The 22,868-nt window shown below is 41.3% G+C and overlaps 1 protein-coding gene across 1 annotated transcript in view; it reads right to left on the minus strand.

Moving 5' to 3' along the window:
* Positions 1 to 22,868, minus strand: part of SLC24A2 (solute carrier family 24 member 2) — a 239,776-nt gene that overhangs the window by 51,381 nt on the left and 165,527 nt on the right. Inside the window, exon 5 of the mRNA XM_012769764.3 lies at positions 10,523 to 10,573. Coding sequence (XP_012625218.2) covers positions 10,523 to 10,573 — 51 coding nt within the window. The remainder of the gene's footprint in view (positions 1 to 10,522; positions 10,574 to 22,868) is intronic.

A 22,868-nucleotide genomic window follows, 5' to 3' on the forward strand; every position in this document is an offset into this window, starting at 1 on the left:
AAAGTGCGTGTGGAAAGATGTCTTTTTGAAAGGAGTTGGGTGAGCATTGCAGAGAGCAGGCCCGAGAGAGCGGGCCCTGGCTCCTCCTTCTTTGTGAAGCTGCTCCTCGTTCATCAACTCCTAACTCAAGACCCGACCTGAAGGTTTCTCTACACACACCCTGTAGAGAGAGAGGCAAAGGCCAGACGCACGTTGTGGGCAACTCGCCGGACTCTCTGCTTAGTTAACGCTACGGCCAAGTTTCTAAGGTCTAATGGCGTTTGTATTAAATAGTTAATGTTTATCTTATCTATTTTGCCACTTTTTTTTTTTTAAAGGTTAATCTAATCAAGTTCAGACAAAATTGGTATTTTAACAAACTGAAAACCTCGCAGCAGGTATCAGACTGCAGAATACGATGTTTCAGGAAGAGGGCCAACTTCCTGACCTTGGCTGAGGCTGACGCTGCCTGAGAGCTGAAGTTCTTTATCATTTTAGGTCACCTGCTTTGTTGTTTTAGGAACTTAATTTTCTGAACGTTTCTATCTTATAGACTCAGATACAAATAGCTCACACAAAGATATTCTCAAAGAGGTTTGTCTGGTTCTCAGATTTGGAGTTCTGAGCCAGGTAGGGCCTGCCAGATAGAAGCTTTAAATATCTTCCTTTTGTTCCCATGCCCTGAACCCTGTGGATATCTAAGAGATAAATGAATAAAGAATCACTCTACTAAAAAGGCAGGCCTCATGTCCCAAGACGTGCCAACATTTAACCCAACTACTTCCTAATGGGGATAAAAAGTTCTCTTCAGAGTCAGTTTGGTGAAGCCCATATCTTGGGGGTATCTTTCTGCAAATGGGTTGTGACATTAATCTATTCATTTGGGGAGAGTTTTGATTTGTTCACAGCACCTTGAAAACAGTAGGTGCTCAATAAATAAGTGTTGAAAGATTATGACCTACATACAAAAAACCAGAATCTAACAAAATAGTTCTTTCTTTTGAAAAGCCTATATATTACTCAATTATTTATCTTGATTTAAAGTGAAAGATGTTAGATTTGGCTAACATTTTTTCTGTAGCAGCCACTATTTCGTGTATATATATCTCATCTCCTGTCACCTAGATTTCATGTGTCCATGAATTGTCACTCAATTCGAGTTCCTAGTTTCCATTTTTTTTTTAAAATCCTCAACGTCAAATTGTAAACAGGTACCTGTACATTTCATTTGAAATGTGGGTTTGCAACAGAAGAGCCAACACATGTTGAGAGTCCTTAACTAAGTCTTGGAGGCCCCTGACTAAAGTGAGATGATTCGGCTCATTTCAGATTTAATCAAAAGAGAAACTTAACATGACTAATTGAACATGCCAGCCTCCTGGTATAACAGACTCCCACTTTTTTTTTTTTTTTAAGAGAAAGCTTCACGAGTGTGGGGGAATTATATTATTAATTTATAATAGCAGTGTTCAAGTTTGACTGATGAAGGCAACTTAGCATTTCCATCTCAAGGGATGTCAGAAACAGACAAAAAGAAGCATCCACAATTTGCCTTCTGCTGCCATTTAACACCTTCTACATATGCAATGTGGCAAAATCTGCCTTTACTTGCCAAGTCCAATCTTTCTGCTTTTACTGCTGACAGTTTAGATCACGAAAATAAGATGCAATGAAGTTTGAAAAAACTGGGATGTATTCTAATGAGAAGAATTCCTTGGTCCTGGTTTTCAGGAAGACGGTGGCTTTACCCACACAGCTGGTTTAGTCTTTGTGACAGAGCCGATGCCAGTCACTAGTTGGTTAGTCTGGTTATGCACGCTGACTAGGCTGCTGTCTTCCTAAGATCCAGCCCCAGGGAGATGCTTGTAAGAATACATCTCTGAAGCAGTAATGTGTTAATAACTGGTGAATTTAATACATTTATCTTTTGGATAAAGTCCAGCCTTTCAGAGAGCATCTGTTCAAGTGCCCAGAAAAATCCTCTGGTTATGGAAGGTTGGACTGAATGAGTTAAACCATAAACTTGGAATGAATGAAACATAACACGATATCGGAAATGGTGTCTGTGCACAATTGGGGCTCCCTGCTTTGGAAATTGAAAGGTAGAAAGTCAACTAGCAGTGTGCTTCTCAGACTTTCTGCAGGAATATCAATGGTCTTGAGGTAAGAAGGGCACATGCTGGGGACGAAATTGGATATTCTGTGCAGGAGAACAGCCTTGCCATTTAATTTAGAGAGGACAAATACTTCCATTATAACTGCACCCTGGCTTTAGCTGAACTTTGGTAAAAATTCAGGTTTCTGAAACAAGTAAATTAGAAGGTAGTTAAATCACAAAGGCTTATCTGCTTTGTAATGAAGTCAATTTGAATCCCTCTTCAAAGGACATTTAAGTTTGTTGTTTGAGGCTCTCTCATTCACTGTTAGTGGAAGCATAAATTGATGCAATCACTTCCCAGGGTAATTTGGCAATTGTTTTCGAAATCTGAAATGTGTATACTCTTTGATTTGGTATTTCTATTTTCAGGAATTTATTTTATATGTGTATACCTTCTGCTTAGTAGAGTTTACTATAAGGGCAAAGAGGATGTCCATGTAGCACTGTTTTAGTAACTAAATAAATAAAAAATGAAAACATACTGACTGTTCATCAACAGGGGATTGATTGAACCCACCATGGAACAACTACGCAGTGAAATACTGTGCAGCTGTTAAAAAGAAATCTCAATGTGCTGTTATGGAAAGATCTACAAGGTAGAATTAATAACAAAAGCCAAGTTAGAATAATACATGGAGGAAAAAAGAATATATTAAAAAAACTAATAAAAGTGGTTACCTCTAGGGAATGAATGGAATTTGTGGTATAAGAGAAACTCGCTCTGATTGTTTTTTCTTGCCTTATATAGTGTTTGCTTTTTACCTCTGTGTGCATGTAATATTTTTATAATAAAAAATAGCTAACATTAATTTATGATTTAAAATATCTACTGTGGTAAAAGTTTGGATTTGTATCTAAAAGGGAATATGATTTTTTTCATTCTTTTAAAGGTCTATTCCACAGGAACTATGTAATGTATTATGTGCTATATTTAACCACATTAATACAGAGTTTGGTTATAGACTGGATCAAATGATATACAGGCTTTTTATTTTCAATGCTATGGTCTAGGAACCTACCTACCACAGTCTTGGTGATAGCTTAACCAAAATGCAAGGTCAAATTATCAGAGGGTTTGGCTGGGTGCGGTGGCTCACGCCTGTAATCCTGGCACTCTGGGAGGCAGAGGCTAGCCGGGAGGCTGAGGCAGGAGGATCGCTTGAGCCCAGGAGTTTGAGGTTTCTGTGAGCTAGGCTCACACCATGGCACTCTAGCCCAGGCAATAGAGCGAGACTCTGTCTCAAAAAAAAAATTTTTTTTTTCAGAGGGTTTAAATAGACTGCAAACCAGTGTTTGCCATTACACTTAGTAAAAGGCGCAGGACAGAATCTTGGGCATGGGACTGGAAGTAGCATCAAAGGGTCCGTTATCTGAACACTCTCCTGATGGAGGCTTGCCTGGCTTCTCCAGGGAAGGGGACCCGCGCCCTCCGAGGTGAGCCATTCCGTCTCTGGACGTGTCTGTGGAAAGGTCTTCCTATGCTGGGCTGAACTCCCTCCCTGAACTCAGGAAGGCCAATCTGCGTCCCCAACCACGATGCCACCCCTAGCTAACTTAAGAGGGTCTCCAAAGCTCCCCTCTCCTGCTGAGACAGACTCTATTTTACCACTGCAAACTGCCCACGGGACCAATTCAAAGAAAGAAGCTCTAGTAAGAACTTGTAAAACATTGCTAGGTTGTTCCCTAACCGTATGCTCCATCTTGCTCACTTCAGCAGAGCTTCTAGGTTACCAACCATCCCGACCTTTATCTCATATGGCTCTGAACATCCCTGACCCGACTTAATCTCCAACCCCTGCCATCGGTAAATCTCCTAGATCCTTAACCTTTCGTCTGAATACTCTCTTGTTCCAACCCAAACTCAGCTGTTTCCTGAAGGCCCCTTTTCCCCTGTAGTCCTTGAAAGTGGCAGCCGCTTGTCCCTCCAAATGTCCCACACTCATTCCCCTCCACCCACTACTTCTAGACCACTGACTCTCGGGAGGCAAGAGCCAATACTTCCACCACCTCTGCCCCAACTGACTTCCTAGTGCCCCTCCCTTCATTCCTCAAGTTTGTAGACACTAGCTCCACCATTGCTTCTGTCACCATCTGTGCCATCTGGGGTGACTTTACGCAGGTGAGCCCTGCAACACCTGGCTCCTCCTTGCCTTTATCTGCTCACTCCCAGCTCCCTTCCTCCAGCACCTCATCCACCCACCCCTGCGCTCAGTCCCCAGACATCACCACTAGCAATAACTGCATCGCTTCCAAAATCTCCGTTTGAAGCATCTCGCTTTCTTGTCCATCACTCTTTTTTCTCTTTCCACTACAACAATTCTTTGATCCCATTGGTCAATTCAATGATGCTTTCATCTGTTCTCTGCCCGCCTTTGGAACGTGTTCTTCACTTGGCTTCTGGGCCACCCTTGTCTCCTGGCTGTCTTCCCACCCAGCTCCTCTCCTGGGCCTCCCCTTCTTCCTAGGCTTTAAACTGTGGCGTCTTCAGAGCTCAATCAATTGCCAGGTATCATCATCCAGCTCTCTAGCTTTAAGTAGCACCTACACTCTGTGACTCCCAAATTTACATCTGCTGCCCCTCCTGACCTTTGTCCCAAGCTCCAGACTCCCACACCTACCACTTTCTCCACACCTCCCTTTGGATGTCTCATGAGCAGCTCAAATTTAACACAAGCTCTCCAGCTTCCTCCCATAGCTTGCTCTATTCTCAGACTTCCTCCTCAACATACAGCTACATGAAAATGCGATTTTCCTGTTGTGGAGAGAATGCAACCTGCCTATCCAATATCTATTTTGTTTTCATTCCTCAATAACATAATACCTATATTATTGGGGGCAGAAATTCACCCAGCTTAACCAACCACATTTTTTGAAACTAGGTGTAGTCATGTGACCAACTTTTTAGCTAATTTTATTGAGAGGGTCGCCAAAGAGGATTCTTAAAAAGAAGATAAAATATCTAGGGAAAATCGCTTTGACACCTTCTCCTTTCTAGAATACAGATGTGATGGCTGGAGTGCCAGCAGCAGCCATCGTGGACCATGAGGTGTCCTTGAGGTTGAAAATCACACCCTAAGGTGGTAAAACAGAAAGTTGGAAGGTGCGTGGGTCTTGTTATTGTGGAGTTGCCAGATCTTCCATGTATTGTCTGCATCTGGACTTGTTCTACTTGAGAGAAAAATAAACTTCCATCTTAAGACACTGATAATATGGATTTTCTGCTACATATCGTTGAACCTACCCAGATTGATATATTTGTGTATATAACACAGTCTCATCTAATCAAGTAAGGATTAAAATGTCCTATAAAGGGCATTACATCAAGGACTTATTTTAAAAGTCTGATGCTCTACTGACTGAGGTATCTGGGCTCTACAGGACTTTTTAGTGAGTACATCTTAGTGGATAAATCACTGCTGAGTGGAATTCCAAAATTCAATTTCTCTTTGAAAAAGAACTGGACTATTTCACTGCAACTAAGAACATCAAATGACTGGCTAGACTATGTGACCTTAAGATGCTTTTGTTTCTTTGAAATAATGTGGGTTTTCAAAACTGAGCCACATAACTAATTTAAGATCCCATGATTCATGTAAGACATTATTAGTTTTTCAGCTTGCTAAAGAGGCTGTTGGTTGCCATGAAACAGTAGGCTTAATTTAATTAAGGAAAAATGTCTTTGTAATTTTTGCCCTTGATATCACAACCTTTTCTACCTTTTTCCTTATACAAATGAACAAAGATTGACCTTTTCAATGATGGTGAATTTTTTTGGAAATGGCTTTAGTTAAGTGGCAGTGAGTTTAGGACAACATGATGTGGGTAGCTCTCACCATACAACACGTCTTTGCAAGATGTTATTCAGGAATGTCTGTCTACCTGCCTACCTACTGACATGTCTCTTTGAAATGTTTATCTCCAAAGAGCAAAAATTACTAGTTCTATATACTGCCATTGGTAGAAAGGCCTCTTCTCCTTTTAATTCATTTGTTCCATCACACAAATTTGTTGTCTTTTGAATCAACTTTCGATATTTTCATTTAGAGTAATTTTAGGAAGGAAGCCAAATTCACTTTATTGAGAATTTTCCAGAGTGAGAATGGTATGAAATTTGGGTATCTGCAGATGAGAAATAAACTATGGGTTATTAACTTTAAGTAGGAGTTGGAGATTGCTCTTCCAAGAATGTGCAATATCACTGCATGAAGAGGTAAGGGGATAGCCTTGCATGGGGAGGGGGTGAGGTCACTGAAAGACCACCTCTAGTTATTCACTTGTGTCCCCAGAACTGTCTTATAGAAGCAAATGTAGTCCCTGGAGGAGTGAAGCTCACCGATCTATCAGGTCTAGCAACATGTCTCATACAGAGCAGGTGCTCAGTTATTAGTAAGATTTATGGATTCTGCCTGCCCTCATTTCCCAAGGTGAAGCAGATGCCATCTGCTGGGCTCCCCCAGCACATAGGGTCTGCCTATCTCACCATGTATCTCTCTGCCTGTGTCTCCCACGGGGTCACCAGTCCTTTAGGAGGACTGTCTTTAATCTCCATGGGCCTAGTCTAGCGCCTGGTACCTGCTGGATGTTGATGAGTGAATGGGATAATAAATGAATGAATGGATAAAATTTTGATTGGCTTGGGGTGGCAGAGGAGGTTGGGTGTGGTTCAGGGAGCTGCTCTAGGGCAGGTTCTAGGGCCCCTGAGAGAGGGAAGGAGGGAAGGAGGGAGGGAAAGGACTCTGGACGAGGATGATCTTTTCAAACATCATGATTTTGTCCAGTGTCTGAGAGTAAGTATATTGTTTTTATTAAAACAAACTTTTTATGGGAAAGTGTTCAAGTAGGGTAAATGTTTTCTTCAATAGCTCATTGTCACCGACACCATGATGTCCTTGTTCTTAGTCAGTGGTCTCTATCCAGCCTTTCTTCCCACTCCCTACACTGCATCCAATTCAAACTTGCCCGTTCCTCTATGCACCTTGCACAGGGTGGGACTCAGGTGCGACGCAGTCCTGAGTTCAGGGCCCGTGTCACAGCAGAGCACCTCTGAGTCCCAGAGCGAATGACTTTGCTTCTTTTAGTTGCCTAATCTAATAAAATACTTCTCTGAGCCTTGGTTTTCTCATCTTCGATAAAATCCACCTTGTGTGATCATGCTGAGGGTTAGATCATGTAGGATACACAAAGCCCACGGCACTGCAGCCAGCAGGGAGGAGGCACCCAGTAAATGTTGGTGTGCACCCTTCCTTTCATCCCTTTCTTAGCCTAGTAGGTTGGTCCCTGTCGACTTCCTTCCCCGATTTACCCCATAATTACCGATTCTTTATAGCCCAGTTCAAAGATTGCCTTCTCCTCCAACTCCCCATCCCCTGACTGTAAGCAATTTTTCTTCCCCTATAGTCGGCCACCATCTCTGAACCACCTACGGTACTTACCACTTTCTTCCTGGTGCCTCAGTGATTGCTGCGTGTTCTATCTCCCCCTGCTCTGTAAGCTCCTCGGGGGCAAACTGCCTACCATTTAATCTGATTTCCCCAAAGCACCTAGCAGAATAACTTGCATACAGTAGGTGCTTAAAAATAATGAACTAAATATGTGCAGGATAGTTGTCTATATTTAGAAATCATCACTCAATTCCTCTTTGGATATGGGGTGGCATATATAATGCAGCTTTCCATTTGATCTATGTATGGGGGAAAAAACAAAACCCTGGCTTCATTGCAAGTAGCTGACCTCACACAACATCCATAGAATTCTTTTTGGAAACAGTTATAAATAGTGACTTGCCACATGGGAAGTCACAATAAAGCCCCGCTCAAGGGCTAGTCACAATTCTAAAATTGTGAGAGTGCTTAAAGGGACGGGGGTATTTCCCAAAGGCTAGCTAGCCCACAGTGATTGCCCCAAACATCTTAGTCTTTATTGCACTTCGTTAAATTGTACAACATGGAAGTGATATAAATCACAGTTATTATTATTATTTCCCAATGGGAGGGGAGAGGCCCTTGCGAATTTGAAGAGATCATGCATGACTGCCACCGGGTCTGAAGATATTGAGGTGGCTTTGAGTCTTTTAGATGGAATCTCAGGATCAGGTTTAAGCCAGATCTAACTTGTCACAATGGAGGCAGCTGCCGCAGGATGTGATTTGAGGTGTCTGGATGGGGAGGCTCTGCTCCAAAAAATGTCCTTTCACTTAGTACCTGAGAGGCATCTCTATGTGTTTAGAAGACTTTTTAATCTTTCAGAGCTTCCTATTCCAGATGAAAATTTAACCTTAGCCAACATTTCCACAAGAGGTTCCATATAAGAAGGTCTGGGAGACGCTGTGTGCTAACAACTTACTATGTGCTGCAGTGTATGGTAGCATGTGGTAAAGAAATCTATTTACCTTAATGCAGAAGGTCTCCCACTTATTTCCCTATGAAATCAATCTTGTTTTTTTTTTCTCTTCTCCTGGTTGTTGGAAATTTCCTAGTGACATCATATGTAACGAGTATTTCATAGAAGACCCTTTAAAAATGCTGCCTTAGCTACTATTAGCTGTTGCTGTAATGGGGATAATTTTCAGCTAAGAATGGGACACAAAGGGATATGTATGAGGGGATGGGAAAGTCAAGAGAGGGATAAAGAATGTCAGAGGTGACCCATGAGGGTCACAAACACACAGTCTGGCCATAGTTCTCAATTCCAGACCTTATTTTGACTTTGTTTTCCTGCTCCAAAAGCCCAGGTGTTAACAAGTGATATCATCAGATTGGAAGTAGAATTTTGCATCTTGTGATCTCGAATTGTCTGGTATAGGGAAGAAAGAAAGGGGGTGCTTGGGCGGCATTTGCTCACATAGCTGTGAAAAGGGGGGGGGGAACAAGAGAGGAAGGGAGAACGGGGACAAGTGAGGTGGCAGGGAGACAGAGGCGCACCAGCAGTGGGAAGTTGGAGGTGGAGGCAAGGGACAGGATGCAGAAAAGAGATAAAGTGAAGGGTCGTGACAGGTCAGGCAGAAGCTAACAAACCCACCGCCCAGGCCATGAATAAAATAATAGTGGGGACACGAGCTTTCCTTGAAGGTACAGATTGCTGTTTCTATCCTTTTGGTGGTAGGACACTTATTCCTACGTGTAGCTTTCTACTCTTGGCCTCTCATGGCCAAGGGTTGTGGGTTGTTGGTAGGCCCAACCTGAGATCCTATAATACTAGTGGCCTGCTGCCTCAGGAAACATCAGAGTGGTTAATTTAAAGCACAGGGCTGGCAATAGAGAAGGGCCCAGGTGTTGTGCAGAAGCCAAGTGGGGAGGGGCTGAGAAGGGGTTTCCTCTTACCCAGGGCTGTTAGATGTTCCACTGCGTGCATGCAAAGCAACTAGGAGGTCTTTGGCAAGCTAAGGCAACTCAGAAATACTGGAAGCTAAAAGCAAGATATGCAACACATTTGGGAGTTTCTCTCTCATGTTGAAAGATAAATTAGCTGATTCCCCTATAGGGGACCTCTTTTGATTTCTTGTCAGTATCAGTGTAAATGTTTTTTATAACTTACAAATAACATATTTTATTCAAAAAGGTGGAGGTGTGTGTGGGGTGAAATAAGAGATAAGGCAATGGGCTAGCTCCCTTTACAAGAATTCTAAATTTTCAAATTGCTGTTCCATGGCAAACCTAAATCAGAAAAGAGATTCTGCCTGGGACAAGGCTGTGTTCTGGGATAGTGCCTGGAAGTCATTAATAAATACATTTTAACTAAATCTCTGCTCAGGGAAAATGGTTAAAATGACATGCTCAACCTCATAGAGCGGGAACCCCGATATAGACAAATTCCATGGCTGGAATGGTGGCCCTGGCCTCTCAGAGTAATAATGCTCTTGTCTGATTCAATGGGGACTTTGTGGCTGAGGCCATGAACCTACAGCCCTTTGCACGAGAGTCAGGACTCTAGCTCGTTTGGGAATAGGAATTACTTCAGTTCTCTCATGCCTTTGCATCAGAAAATCACCAGAACTTACATCTCCTTCTGAAATGAAGGACACGTTAGAAGAGTGTTGGATGGATTTTTCTGTGGCTGTGGTGAGCATGTGGAGGAATAATGCTGACACAGTGGGTGTTTACTTGTGTTTATATTACTGACACCATTTCTCTGAGTATGTTACAAAATTAAGATGGTTTGGATTGTTTGAATGGCATAACATGATTACCCGTGGTATTGCACGTCTCCAATTCCAAATAAACACAATGGCAAAAACTAGACAAAAATGCAAAAAGAATAAAAAAAAAATCACACAATGTCACTGAAGTCATGCAAAGAGGAAAAAAATTCAAAAAAATGGGCAAGCAACAGACACTATAAATGAAAAAAGAAAAAAGCCAATGCATACAATTCTAAAATCATTCTTACCTTCTTCAGTCATTGTGTCATAATATTTTAGTTTTCCATATGATCCAAGTTCTACAACATCACAGTAAAAGACACAAAGATAAGGAACGAGCTATAATGCAAGAACTTTGTTTTTACACATTTTTAATTAATCAGATTCAGAGTTACACTGTCAAATTCCGCAATCGTTAACTCTATGGAGATGTGCAAACATGGCCCATGTGGCAGACAGCTCTCACAGCCCATTTTCAGAAATCACTTAAAATATATTATTCTACTGGGGGTAGGATGTGCCCTGCATTGCAGAATAGGACACGGTTATTTTAACATCCGACGAAACAGAATACCTGGCAAAGATAACTTCACCCCAGGCCTAGACTAATGCTATAATTTTTATAGAGTGACACTCCAAGAGAAAGAGACTGAACAAGGCAGGTGTCCAGGCCCGCTGAAGCTTGCAGATGCTGTGATTTTTTGTGATGGAACACCAGTTCCAGAAGTTCATTCCACAGCTTTTCTCCAACAGAACCACTTCCTAGAAAATAAGGAAGGCTACTTGGGAAAACCCGAAATGAAAAAGCCAGGTTCTAAACTTCACTTTCACTTTTCAACTCGTACTTTAGACAGAAGACACCGAATGCCACTGGGCAGCCTGCTGGAGAGAGCTGTTGACGGTGCAGAGTGCTCTGGGAAGGAGGGGGAGGCATGTGCCCAGGGAAGACCACCTGGCTCAGACAGGTGACAGAGTAGCCACAGCTTCACCTGCTGCTGTGTAAACAGTCGGAGGAGGAGAGAAGACCAGCAGCTCCTGCACAGCCCAGAAGACTCCTCTGTAATGGAAACCACTAGCAGAACGGGAGCTGGTGGGAATTTTCTTATTTTTGGTTTAAAGTAGAAACTTTTATTTTTGTTCATCTAAAAATTCCGGATTGTTTTAAGCAATGTTTTGAACAGGTTAAAAATATTTTTCCTGGTCATAACAACACTCTCCCAATAAACCTCAAGAAATTAATTAGACTCAAGAGATATTCCTGTGATTCTGCCGAATGTGTCCACGGCCCATTAACCTGGGCAGCCGCTGGGAATCGCACATGAATCAACCTATAATTAATGGGTTTTGTGTGCAAGATGAAGGATCTAGCTTAATATGCAATAATACATAGTCTCATATTTTACATTTGTATTAGACGTTCCCTATGTATTTTTCCATGTGCCTAAGTTTTTACCTACAGCTGTTTTAATACAAAATTATGTCTTGGGGAGAAAAATCAACTCATCTGTATGTTTCTGCAAAAAAAAACCCTTCCTATTCTGGATTTTGTTGGATACACTGCCAAAGACGCAGGTGAGTTAATAAGAAATTGAATGCTGTGTAAATAACAAGAAAAATTTTTTTATGACTCTTAGAGATTGCCATCGGTGGAATATATTTTTCCTAGAATTTTAAGAACAATAGTCTATTACATATTTGACATTGCACAAGTTTGGAGTTCTTAAATGGTCTCAATGCCTTCTCATAAGCATCAAACACGTGTTCATAGTGGCTTCCCACGTGATATACATGTTTGTGTGTGTGTGTGTGTCTGTAGTCTTGCAGTAAGTTGATAAATCATTTCAGCTAACTAATTGATTTGTGACCTTTCGTCCTTCCCTAGGTAAGGAGTGGAGTAAGCAGCTGGCATTCTCCATCATTGGCTCAGGAAACAGAGTGTGGGTGGCTTCGTGTTTGCAATGTTGGATGTAGACCATACTGTACACAGTGAAGAGCACCACTGCGTTTGTATGGATTGCCTTAATAGATGCAAACCTCTTTGTATGCACACGCCTGGGTTCATGCATCAATCCCAACTGGCAAACATCTGCTGGAGGCAGATGATATTATTCCTAACCTTCCCTCTCTTGTGGAACCAGGTATAAATAAATAAATACAATCATATTGTTTAATTATCACTTTATTTTTACACAGTTGGAATTGGAACTGTCACACATTCTTGCCACTGTGGCAACGTCTAGATCCTTTCTTAGCTGTTTTCTTGGATGATGAGTAGGACAGAGGGACAAGAACTGGACAGAAGATACCAAAAATGAGGCTGATGATGGTGGAAGAGAAGGGAAAGCTGAATGACAACAGGTGATGTGGCAACTCAAAGCACAGAAAGGAAGGCATGGAAGAAACAGTATCTGCCCAAGCCAGAGGATCCATGTTTGCAGCTTACTTAAGAAAAGACAGGGGCCGGGCGCGGTGGCTCACGCCTGTAATCCTAGCTCTCTGGGAGGCCGAGGCGGGTGGATTGCTCGAGGTCAGGAGTTCGAAACCAGCCTGAGCAAGAGCGAGACCCCGTCTCTACTATAAATAGAAAGAAATTAATTGGCCAACTAATATATATACAAAAAATTAGCCGGGCATGGTGGCGCATGCCTGTAGTCCCAGCTACTTGGGAGGCTGAGGCAGGAGGATTGCTTGAGCCAGGAGTTTGAGGTTGCTGTGAGCTAGGCTGACGCCATGGCACTCACTCTAGCCTGGGCAACAAAGTGAGACTCTGTCTCAAAAAAAAAAAAAAAAAAAAAAAAAAAAAAAAAAAAAAGAAAAGACAGAAAAAGAGTGGAGAAGGGAACCGGCCTGTTAGAACACAGTCTAACACTGACTGCATGGGCTGGAGAGATGGTGAGCTCAGCAGCAGCTCCAGGAGCCAGGCAGTCCTCCTCTCCAAACCAGGGCCTCACGGGGTGCAGTAAGAGGAATGACATGCTACTAGGACAAACACGACATGCACACGTAGGCCAGAGCTCATCATGCACCTGGCTGGGCTCCTGCAGCCCCTGACGCCTCATGGAAAGTGGTGTCAGCCACTGTGTGTTGACAGCCTGCCTAGACCTCATCTGGCTGAGAGGACCTGGGAGGCACGGGGAAAACTCACCTGCACGGGAACAAGGCTTCCAATCAGCACCCTCCCCATAATTAATCATCAAAGCACCTTTAAGATAACTGGATTAGGATTCAAACTGGGGCTAATCCGAGATTACTTTTTGGGGGATGGGAGGGAGGAAGTAAGAGAATTCAAGAGCCTATCGGGTAACACAATCTAGCAGTGTTCACTGTATCAACTGAGCGAGAGGCAGCCAGGATCGGAGGAGTGATGTGTCACCTGTGAATATCATTCTGGGTACCACCTGTTGCCTCTTCTCTCTAACATTTCTCTAAGAAGTCCACACAGCCTGAGAGAAAATTCCAGAACCCAGTGGTTGGTGTTTGATATGAGCCTGTAATCTGATCGTGAATACTGCCCATCCAGGGAACCATGTGTGCTTTCAGGCCATCTGGACAGCTGTGGCCACAGGTGTCCAAGCTCCTGGGTCTCCAGGGAGATTGTACCTTTCATTGTTCCTCTGCCCACTTCCTCCCAGTCCTGCCACAAATCTCACTCCCTGGCTTGAAGGTACCTCTGCATTCTTCTCCATACTTCATGATTGACACAATCAAAGTGAGGGTCTTGTCTTCAGACTCAAAGAATCTATGAATAAGAACTAGTATTTTTGAGCTCCCAATCTCCTTTCTTGAGAAGTACATAAGGACACAGATTTCTCTTTCCAATATTGCCTTTCTCAGCTTCACTTTTGAGGCCTTTGGTATACTCAACCTTTTCCCCACGAATCCCTGAGGTGGGAGCAGCAGGAAAATGACTTCACACATTTGAGACCTCAAAATTCTGACATATAAAACAGAAAGTCAGTAAAAACATCTATGCGGAGTTCATTATATTAGAATGAAAAACAGAGGTAGAGAAATCAATGAGAACAAACATTTAAGTGTTAGCTGATGGGAAAAACGATAAACGTATTTATTTTTTTTCGATCAAAGAGCTAGCATTTTTTTTGGCATTGGTTTGACTTGTTTGTGAAGATCTGAAAATTAAGGCTTTACAAACAGTACAATACAAACAGTAGTTTCTTGGTAAAGTTGTCTAATACCTGTCAAGGGAGTGTGTACGAATACTGGATTGTATCACACCCATGAAAGAATTATTTTCAGTAGTGCACGGAAGTTAAGAATATGGGCATTGCAGTCAGGGGTGTAAATTTGGATCCGAGATCTGCCACCTAACAGCTGTGTGACTTTGAGCAAGTTGCTTCACCTCTCTGAGCTTCAGCTGTAAAGAGGGATGATAATTGTACCCATAAGGTGGTGGTGAAGGGGTAACGAGATAATGACACACACTAAGCAATCAATAAAGGGAAATGCCACAAAGAAGAATGAAGGACAACCCATGGGACATGAAGCAGGCATTTAGAGAACTTGGTATTTTCTACAGGTTTGTTAAAACAAGTTCAACACTACTTACAGAGCTTTTAAATAGGCATTAGTCGTGCAACAACAAGAGATATTCTGTAATGTCCAGTCCAGTATTTTAAAAAGACCCCTTCATCAATGTTACTTTTCTGCTGTCAGATATATGGGGAATCAAAACATCGACCACAACCAAGGGAGTCAGATGTAAAAAGTAGACACTTCATTTATTTGACTGCCAGCATTCCAGCTTGAAACCTAGACACTTTTCCTTCTAATTTTTTGCATATGAGCCTGTCTCTCCAACTAGGTTGTCTATCTGTTGGGGGCAGAGATCCTATTTCTCTTTAGATCTCTCCCAATAGAACCTAAAACTGTGCTCTTCTCGTATCACGTGCTCTCCTCACATTTCTTAAATAAAGCATACAAATGCACAGTTCCCAAAGGATGGTGAGGTTCAGGATGCATTGGTTTATTGAACTTCCCCTAACTTGCTGAAATCAGGAAAGCCACTGCTGATGTCTGAGGCTTTTTGACTGTGGACACAGTATCACCGTCCAGGTTAAGAGTGCTTCTGAGTGAAACAGAGCAGACGGCTAATTCAAAGCTTGGCTGTAACTGTTTATGCATGAGTTCTGTGGCCCTTTTTGAACCTCAGTCTCTTCTTCTGTAAAATAGGGACAAGAGCAATTAACACTTATTCTCAGGAGGGTTTTTTGGAGGATCAGATGAGACATGTCTATAAAGCACTTTGCAATGGGGTGGTACAAACATCTTTCATTGATATCTCTCTTGATCATCTGCCAAAGGTCCATCCTGAACATCTAACTCAGCCCAGTACAAGGTAGTCAAATCCTATTCAAACTCTAATTATCTCTGTAGGTGGGCATCAATCTATACTTGACATGTGCAAGTCAACAAAACCCCCTACACTTCTTCTTATCTTCAATACAAGGAAAACTGTCAAAAGAAAAACTTTCAGTCTGGCAAACCCTTCCTTGGCTAACTTCCAGAACCATGTTTTGTGATATTAACAATTTATCCTGAAGGTGATGGTTTAAAAAAAACGTAAAAAAATAAATCTGTGAATTTATTTTTATTATAGGGTAAAAGTGTGGTGAAGTTTTATAAACAGGTAGTATGAGGCTTGAGTATTTGTAATTTCCTACCATAATCCCTACAAACATAGCACTTATTTTTGTAGATCTATACAATTTTTAAGTGTTGTGTAGGATATCTGGGATAACATAACGTCACTATCTTTTTCTCCTGTCTTTATGCATGAAAAAATTTCATCAAAAAAAAAAAACCCCATGTGAGTGAGATGTGCACCATCTGGGGGATGGTCATGATGGAGACTCAGACTTTTGGGGGGAGGGGGGGAAATGGGCATTTATTGAAACCTTAAAATCTGTACCCCCATAATATGCCGAAATAAAAACAAAACAAACAAACAAAAAAACCCCATGAATTTCGAGTTAAAAGATGTCTTCTAATACAGCCTGATATTAAACTTTTTGTTTAATTTCACCTCAAAAAAGGATATATAGGCTACCAAAATTAATGGCTTTCCATGAAAAGGCTTTCTTTGGTCATTATTCTTTTATAGCAAATGTACATCCCAGTGCAAGTATTTTTTTTTTAACTTAAAAAAACCTTAAGAAAAGGAGGTTAAATGAGGAAACAACAAATTCTCACTTCTTAGTCAAGTCAGAATGAAAGGCATATTTTAACTTTCAAATTCTAAATCTCACTCAAAAAAGCTTTCAAAGTACTGACGCATTCCAGAAGTTCTGCTTAACATTCCATTCTGTGGAAGATGGATGTTCATGTGTTAAACTTCCCTAAGAGGCTCTGAAATGTGTATAGGTTTGCCTGGGGACAGTTGTACTCAACATGTGGTACACATATATGTCATACATGAGGTGTTAACAGAGATAATTTTGCCCTGTGGAGTTTTTTTCACAACTCAATCTTCCAGATCTATGTTAATGAGTAATTCCTTTTGTTTTATGAGATCAAAACTTCTCACTTAGGCTTTTGGAAGCAAGGCAGGAACTTTGCAAATAAAAGTAAATGGCTGAACTTGGGAGTAATTACTAGGGTTTGAATGTGTCCTCCCCCCCCCCCCCAATTTATGTGTTGGAAACTTAATCCCCAATGCAACAGTACTGGGAGGTGTTTGGCTTTTTTGGGAAGCCTTCCTGAATAGATGAATGCTGCTGTAAAAAGAGTTGCAAGAGTGGGTGATCTCTCTCCTGCTCGTCTGCCAAGTGAGGACACAACATTCCTCTTCTCTGGAGGATGGGGCAGTCAAAGCGCCAGCCAGGAAGCAGAGACTAGGCCCTCACCAGACACGAACCTCCCTGTGCCTTGATCTTGGACTTCCCAGCCTCTAGAACTGTGAGAAATAAATTTCTGCTCTTTATAAATTACCCAGTCTCAGGTGTTGTTATAGCAGCACAAAATGGAGTAAGATGGTAATTTTCCATTAGCTACTGAGTGTCAAGTAGGTTTTGTGAATACACTAACACACACACACACACACACACACACACACACAGCTACCTCTTAGAGAGAGACCACCTGGTTTTCACGCCCTCTGAATCTAGCCCCCTCATGAAATCCTCATTCTGCCTTTTCAAGTTTCCTGCACATGCAGACACAGGTCTTGTTCCTGCTGCCATGTCTGCCTCCTCACTCTCCTCATGTACTTCCTTGTTGATGTCCCGGGGCTGTAACATTCAGAGGCACCAGCCCCCCAAAATACCAATGTCACATCTGTGGCCAAATCGGGAGTCAGAAAGATCCCCAGCATGTGACCCAGTGCCTGGAGCACGGCAGGCATCCTGACAAGGTGCCAATGAACCACAGGGGCCAGGCATGGAGAGGCAGGAAGTGGGCTGAATAAAACAACAGGGCATGGTGGGGATTGTGGAAAACTAGATAGTGCATGCCTGAAAAGTGGCAGCAGGCACTCAGCTCCAGCTGTGGCCTCCGTAGGGAAATGCAGGTGGGTAAAATGTTGACATCATCTGATTATTATGGAAGCCAGATATCCAGGTTTTTATGTAAAATCACTTGATTTTGAAAGGTGGTCAACTAATTCTAAATTAAAAAAAATACTGGAATATGTGTGGTTTGTCAATTTGTAACCCTTGGTTTAAAATCAGGCTGCTTAGTCCAATTTTCTTATAGATATTAGTTGAATGAATGAATGAGTGAGATCAGCCAGACTGTTGGAAGTGAAGAGGTCCTCGCCAGGCAACTCTTCTGCAGAAGGTCAAGGACTCTTGCTCACTTCCTTGTCTCCCTCCAGCTTACATCTCTCACCTGGTGGAGGTAGCAGAGTCTGCTCCTCTCTGGCTTGGAATCAGGTTGTATTTCAGCACCTCTGGCTCCTCTGGGAGCATCACGGTGGAGCCTGTACCACTAAGTTGTGACGATCCCATGACTAATTCCCTCCTTTATGCATATTCCTGCCCAGATAGCTCTGCCACCACACAAGCCAAGACAGTGATTTGTTTGTTTGTTTGTTTGTTTTCAATTTTATTTTGGGGAGGAATGGAAGTGGCCTGTTAGGTGTCACTGTTCCCAATTATCTTGCAGGGCCACATCTGGATTATAGGAAATACAGTGGAAGGTTCTGGAAGGTAGGTTAGGATCACAGAGGGAGATGCTAATATAATTATGTGGGAATTATCATCCTCGAACAGTGAACAATAATGTGTGGTCATTACTGTGGATCATCCAGATGGTTCATAATGAAATGCCCAAGCGAGTCCCCAGATTTTCCAACTTCTTATAAATTTGTCACCTAATTTGCAGCCTTGCTCCTCTGTGGTGTTGCTTAGCAATATCAGCGGTTACTGATTTCTGTCCTGTGAGGCGCTGACTCAGGCCATATTTCACCTTATTTTACATGCTCTGGATGATCAAGCAAGAAAAATGGGACCCGGATGTGCCGTTCTGCTGCTTTCCTTTGGAAGGGGGTTGGGAGGGGGAGAGTACAGCAAAGAATAAGCAGGTTTCTGGAAAGGATTTTTAAAGAAAAACAATGATCAACCCAGATAAGAGAATCAAACCAAAACAGACTAGTTAAAAAGATTTCCTGCCTTTTGTGGACATCCTTTTAGTTGTATAATACTTTGTTAAAGTGTTTTTTCCTTTTTCCCAAAGTCAAGGAAACAAACATATAGTGTGAAAGCTCTACATATATTTTGGATCCCTGTAGATTATGACTTGATAACTAGGTCTACCACTTACTAGCCATGAGACCTTGGGCAAGTTACCTAACTTCTTTGAGACTTAGTTCTCATACTTATGGAGATGGAAACAATAATAGTTGTCTTATAGGATTGTGGTGAGAATTACAGTTACTTAACACATCAGCGACACATAATATTCACTAAATATATGGTAGGTATCACTGTGACTTTAATGCATCAGTTGGTTTTCCTTCAAAATCATCAGGAAGCTCCCATGGATAGCACTCTTCTGATCTTCAGAGAATCAGAGTATATCTGGTATCAGGAGACCTTATCACTAAAATGTAGAACAAGGAGATCTTGTAACATAGCATAAGTTTTGGAGTCAACAGATGTGGGTTCTAATCCTGACTTTGCTCTTTTTAGCTGTGTGACTTTGTAGCAAGATAGCCCTTCAAAGCTTTAGTTTCAGTGTCTATACAATGGGACTAACAAGCAGCTCCCTTTATGTTGTTGTAAGGGGCTTTGTGCCATGCCTGGACCATTAGAAGTGCTTTTATTATATATTAATATACAAACCATCATTATATGATTGGGCCAAATCCCAGCAAATGATCAGTTGTCCAGACTAATAAGTCATAGTAAGTGACCACCCAGGATTAGAACCTTGTTCCTAACATTGCTTTCACAAGTTTATATTGAAGAAGAAACTGGTAAAAGGAAAAAAAAAATGACAAAAATAATGACCGATTATCTTATGCCAATGAAAGTCTATGAATGTCATATTCTTTTCTATAATCTGACATTAGGTACATCGAGACTGGTGGCGTTATTTAAAGAATGTGCAACTCAGGGAGAGAGATAAATTTAAAGATCTTAGTTTTGGCTGTTCAGGAAAGTGGCAATTGTCTAGCGGTTAATAGGGTGGGTTCTGGGAACCAACAATCCTGGATTTGAACCTGGCTTCATCAATTATTGTCCTTGTATTCCTGGGGAAAATTATTTAACTACTGTAAACTTAAGTGCCCTTATCTGTAAAATGGTTATAATAAAAGTTCCTATCTTGTAAGATTTACGTGGAAAGTAACTGAGTTAATCTATGTAAAATGCTTAGCACATGCCTGGCTCTTAGTGAGTATTCAATAAATGTTAGTTATTTGTACTGTTACTATTATTGCCTTCACATGTATCAATTCACAATTCGAGCTGACTATTCAACATTCTGGTCTCTTCTTTTTCAGCTGGAGTTTAAAGGGAGAAAATAATATTATTAAAGACAGTGAAAAAATATAGTTTGAATAGCAAGAGACATAGACTATCTGAAACCATCCATGGAACATTTGGAATTATTTCAGATGATCTGTTTGAGCTCTTCTAATAGCAACTTTCTAAAACATATTCTTAATAAATTTTGGGGGTGGGTGGGTATGGAGGGTAGGAAGATAACATTTTCATTAATGACATCTTCTAACATCTTAGGTACACTTTTGCATTTCTATAAACTGAAAGATCGTGTTTACAAAATGAAGCAAAAGGTACTTTCTGACCAAATCCTATCAAATGGGGGGGGGGGGGGTGTGACAAACATATTTATTACTGAGTTGTAAAAGTGGCAAAACATTCCATTTTATTCCTTTTTTTTTTTTTTAAGGATTTATGGGGTGGTGTGTACAGATAGGCCCATTGTTTTCTTTCTAGAAACATGAGCTTGGTTATATTACATGTGACTAAGATCCATGGGGTTGGAGGTGGGGGTAGGTGGGGGGTTAGGTGATGCTGATGCATCTATAAGCCACACTCACAGTCCAAACCAGTCACAAAGCCCAACTAATTCCACCGCTAAATAGCCTCAATTTTATCTTTCCTATTCCATTCCTATCACCTTTGCCTTAGTCCAAGGCCTTGCCTAGGCTTTTGCAATAGTCTTGATTGAACACTTCTTTCCCTATCTTTCTTACCACCTGTCTATTCCCAGCACCATTTACCTATCTTTCACATTGTTATCAGGGTAATCTTTTCAAAATACAAAATGAAAATACAACACCTCTAATCTTGCACCTACTGTCTTTTTGTGTTGGAATTTTACTACTTCTCCTAATTTGCTTAATCCTTTAGATCCCAGTTGAGGTTGTCTCCTCCAGGCAGCATTCTGGAATGCTCCCATCCCTAACATAAGTCCCTTTCCTCCTGTGTGTCTGTTGCAAGTATACACTTCTCTTGTTGTGCTCATCAAATGTACCTTAACCTATTTGCTTTCCACGCTATAGGGCAAGAACTCATTGTACTCATTTTGTGAATTCCAGCACCCAGTAGAGCTCCTGGCACTCTGTAGGTGTTCAACAAATGCTGCTGAGTGGAATGAAATCTCTGTTAGTCTTCCTGAGCCTTGTTGCCTTTGGCACTGATGCCTGTGATTCTTTCCATCTCATGCCACAGGTTCAACTATTTTGTCTTCAGTATCTCCATAGGGAGGACGCCTGAGAAGGGAAAATACATGTGGTTTTGACTCTTGGAATCCCTGCATCGCTTCTTTAAAGTAGGAGGATTTACATCATGCAAAATAGTCATCAGGAGAGTCCTCAGCACACAGAAGAGAAAATGGCAGCAATATGGTACAAATGGAGATGGAAAATTCTGGTGTACAGAATGGATGCTGCATGCTGGCTAGAGAACGCTTGTGTATACTTTTGGATCCCATCTTGGGGGATGACTGGATTCAGTGGTTTCAGCTAGGCAGGGAGAATCTAAATTCTCTAAATTATATCCAGCTTTGGGGTCAGCACAGATGGGTTTCTGCTCTCTGGTGCATGAAGCATCAAACAATATCAGAAAAGCATTCAAGGAAAATATCCAACGGAAGAGAGGAAAACCAATAAAATGAGAAACAGCAAAGGCAGCCCACTTCAGCCATTCAAGGGAAAAAAAGGCAAGGGATGAGAGAGAAGTATGAGAAGGTAAGAGAATTTGAGAGCAGCATGAAATGAAGGGAGAAAAGACTGGAAGATAGACAATTAATGCCACGGACATGGAAGTAAATGAAAGTAAACATTATCCTTATAATTATATATTCTACACTGCAGTATTGTCCAGGATGTCATTTTACTGAATACTTGGACAATCCTTAGAGCCAACAGAAAATAGAAATAAGCACCCAAATTATGAAGAGCTTACAGGAATGAATTTAAAGTAGAAAGAAGGTTCACACAATCCTCTAAATTTCCTCTAAGTGTTAATTCCATTTACCATTATTCTTATTTGGGTATTATGCTGTATAAGTGGGACTATATAAATGGGTTTAAAATCCAGGACACAAAGAAAGGGTAGAAGATTAAGCTTTGTTTAACAAATAGTCAATTATGTACCTTAGATTAAATAGCAAATGTCTTCCAGTGAACCAGAGATCTGATGACATTGGAGGAGGGAGGGCACACCATTGTCTTCTTACCCACAAGCTTTCACATAGTGGCCTAAGGATGTTTCAGCAGAATTAAAAAATTAATTGCTTTTCCAGTTTTTATTGTATTTGAAAGAGAATTTCTTTTAGTCTGCTCAACATCTTTCATCCAAGATGAAATTTTTTTTTTGTTTTTCATTTGTGTTTAACAGTGATGGATCCAGATGAAATCTGGCCTTTTTGGAAGGAAATCAGTTAAGTATCATGTCACATGATTGCCTTCTCATTGTACAAAGGACAGGAGAACTTTGCAAATACTGAAACTGTAATTATACAGTTTCAGAATAACTTTTGTTCTACTAGAAGTCAGTTTTGATAGAAAATCAGTTCTCGTGTTACCTTAGAGATAGGTATACCAGGACCTAAAGATATGGCAAGTGGTAAATAGGCTTCTTTTAAAAGAAAAATATAGAAAAGATA

This window comes from Microcebus murinus, chromosome 12 (genome assembly GCF_040939455.1).
Source record: "Microcebus murinus isolate Inina chromosome 12, M.murinus_Inina_mat1.0, whole genome shotgun sequence".
NCBI classification, from domain to species: domain Eukaryota; kingdom Metazoa; phylum Chordata; class Mammalia; order Primates; family Cheirogaleidae; genus Microcebus; species Microcebus murinus.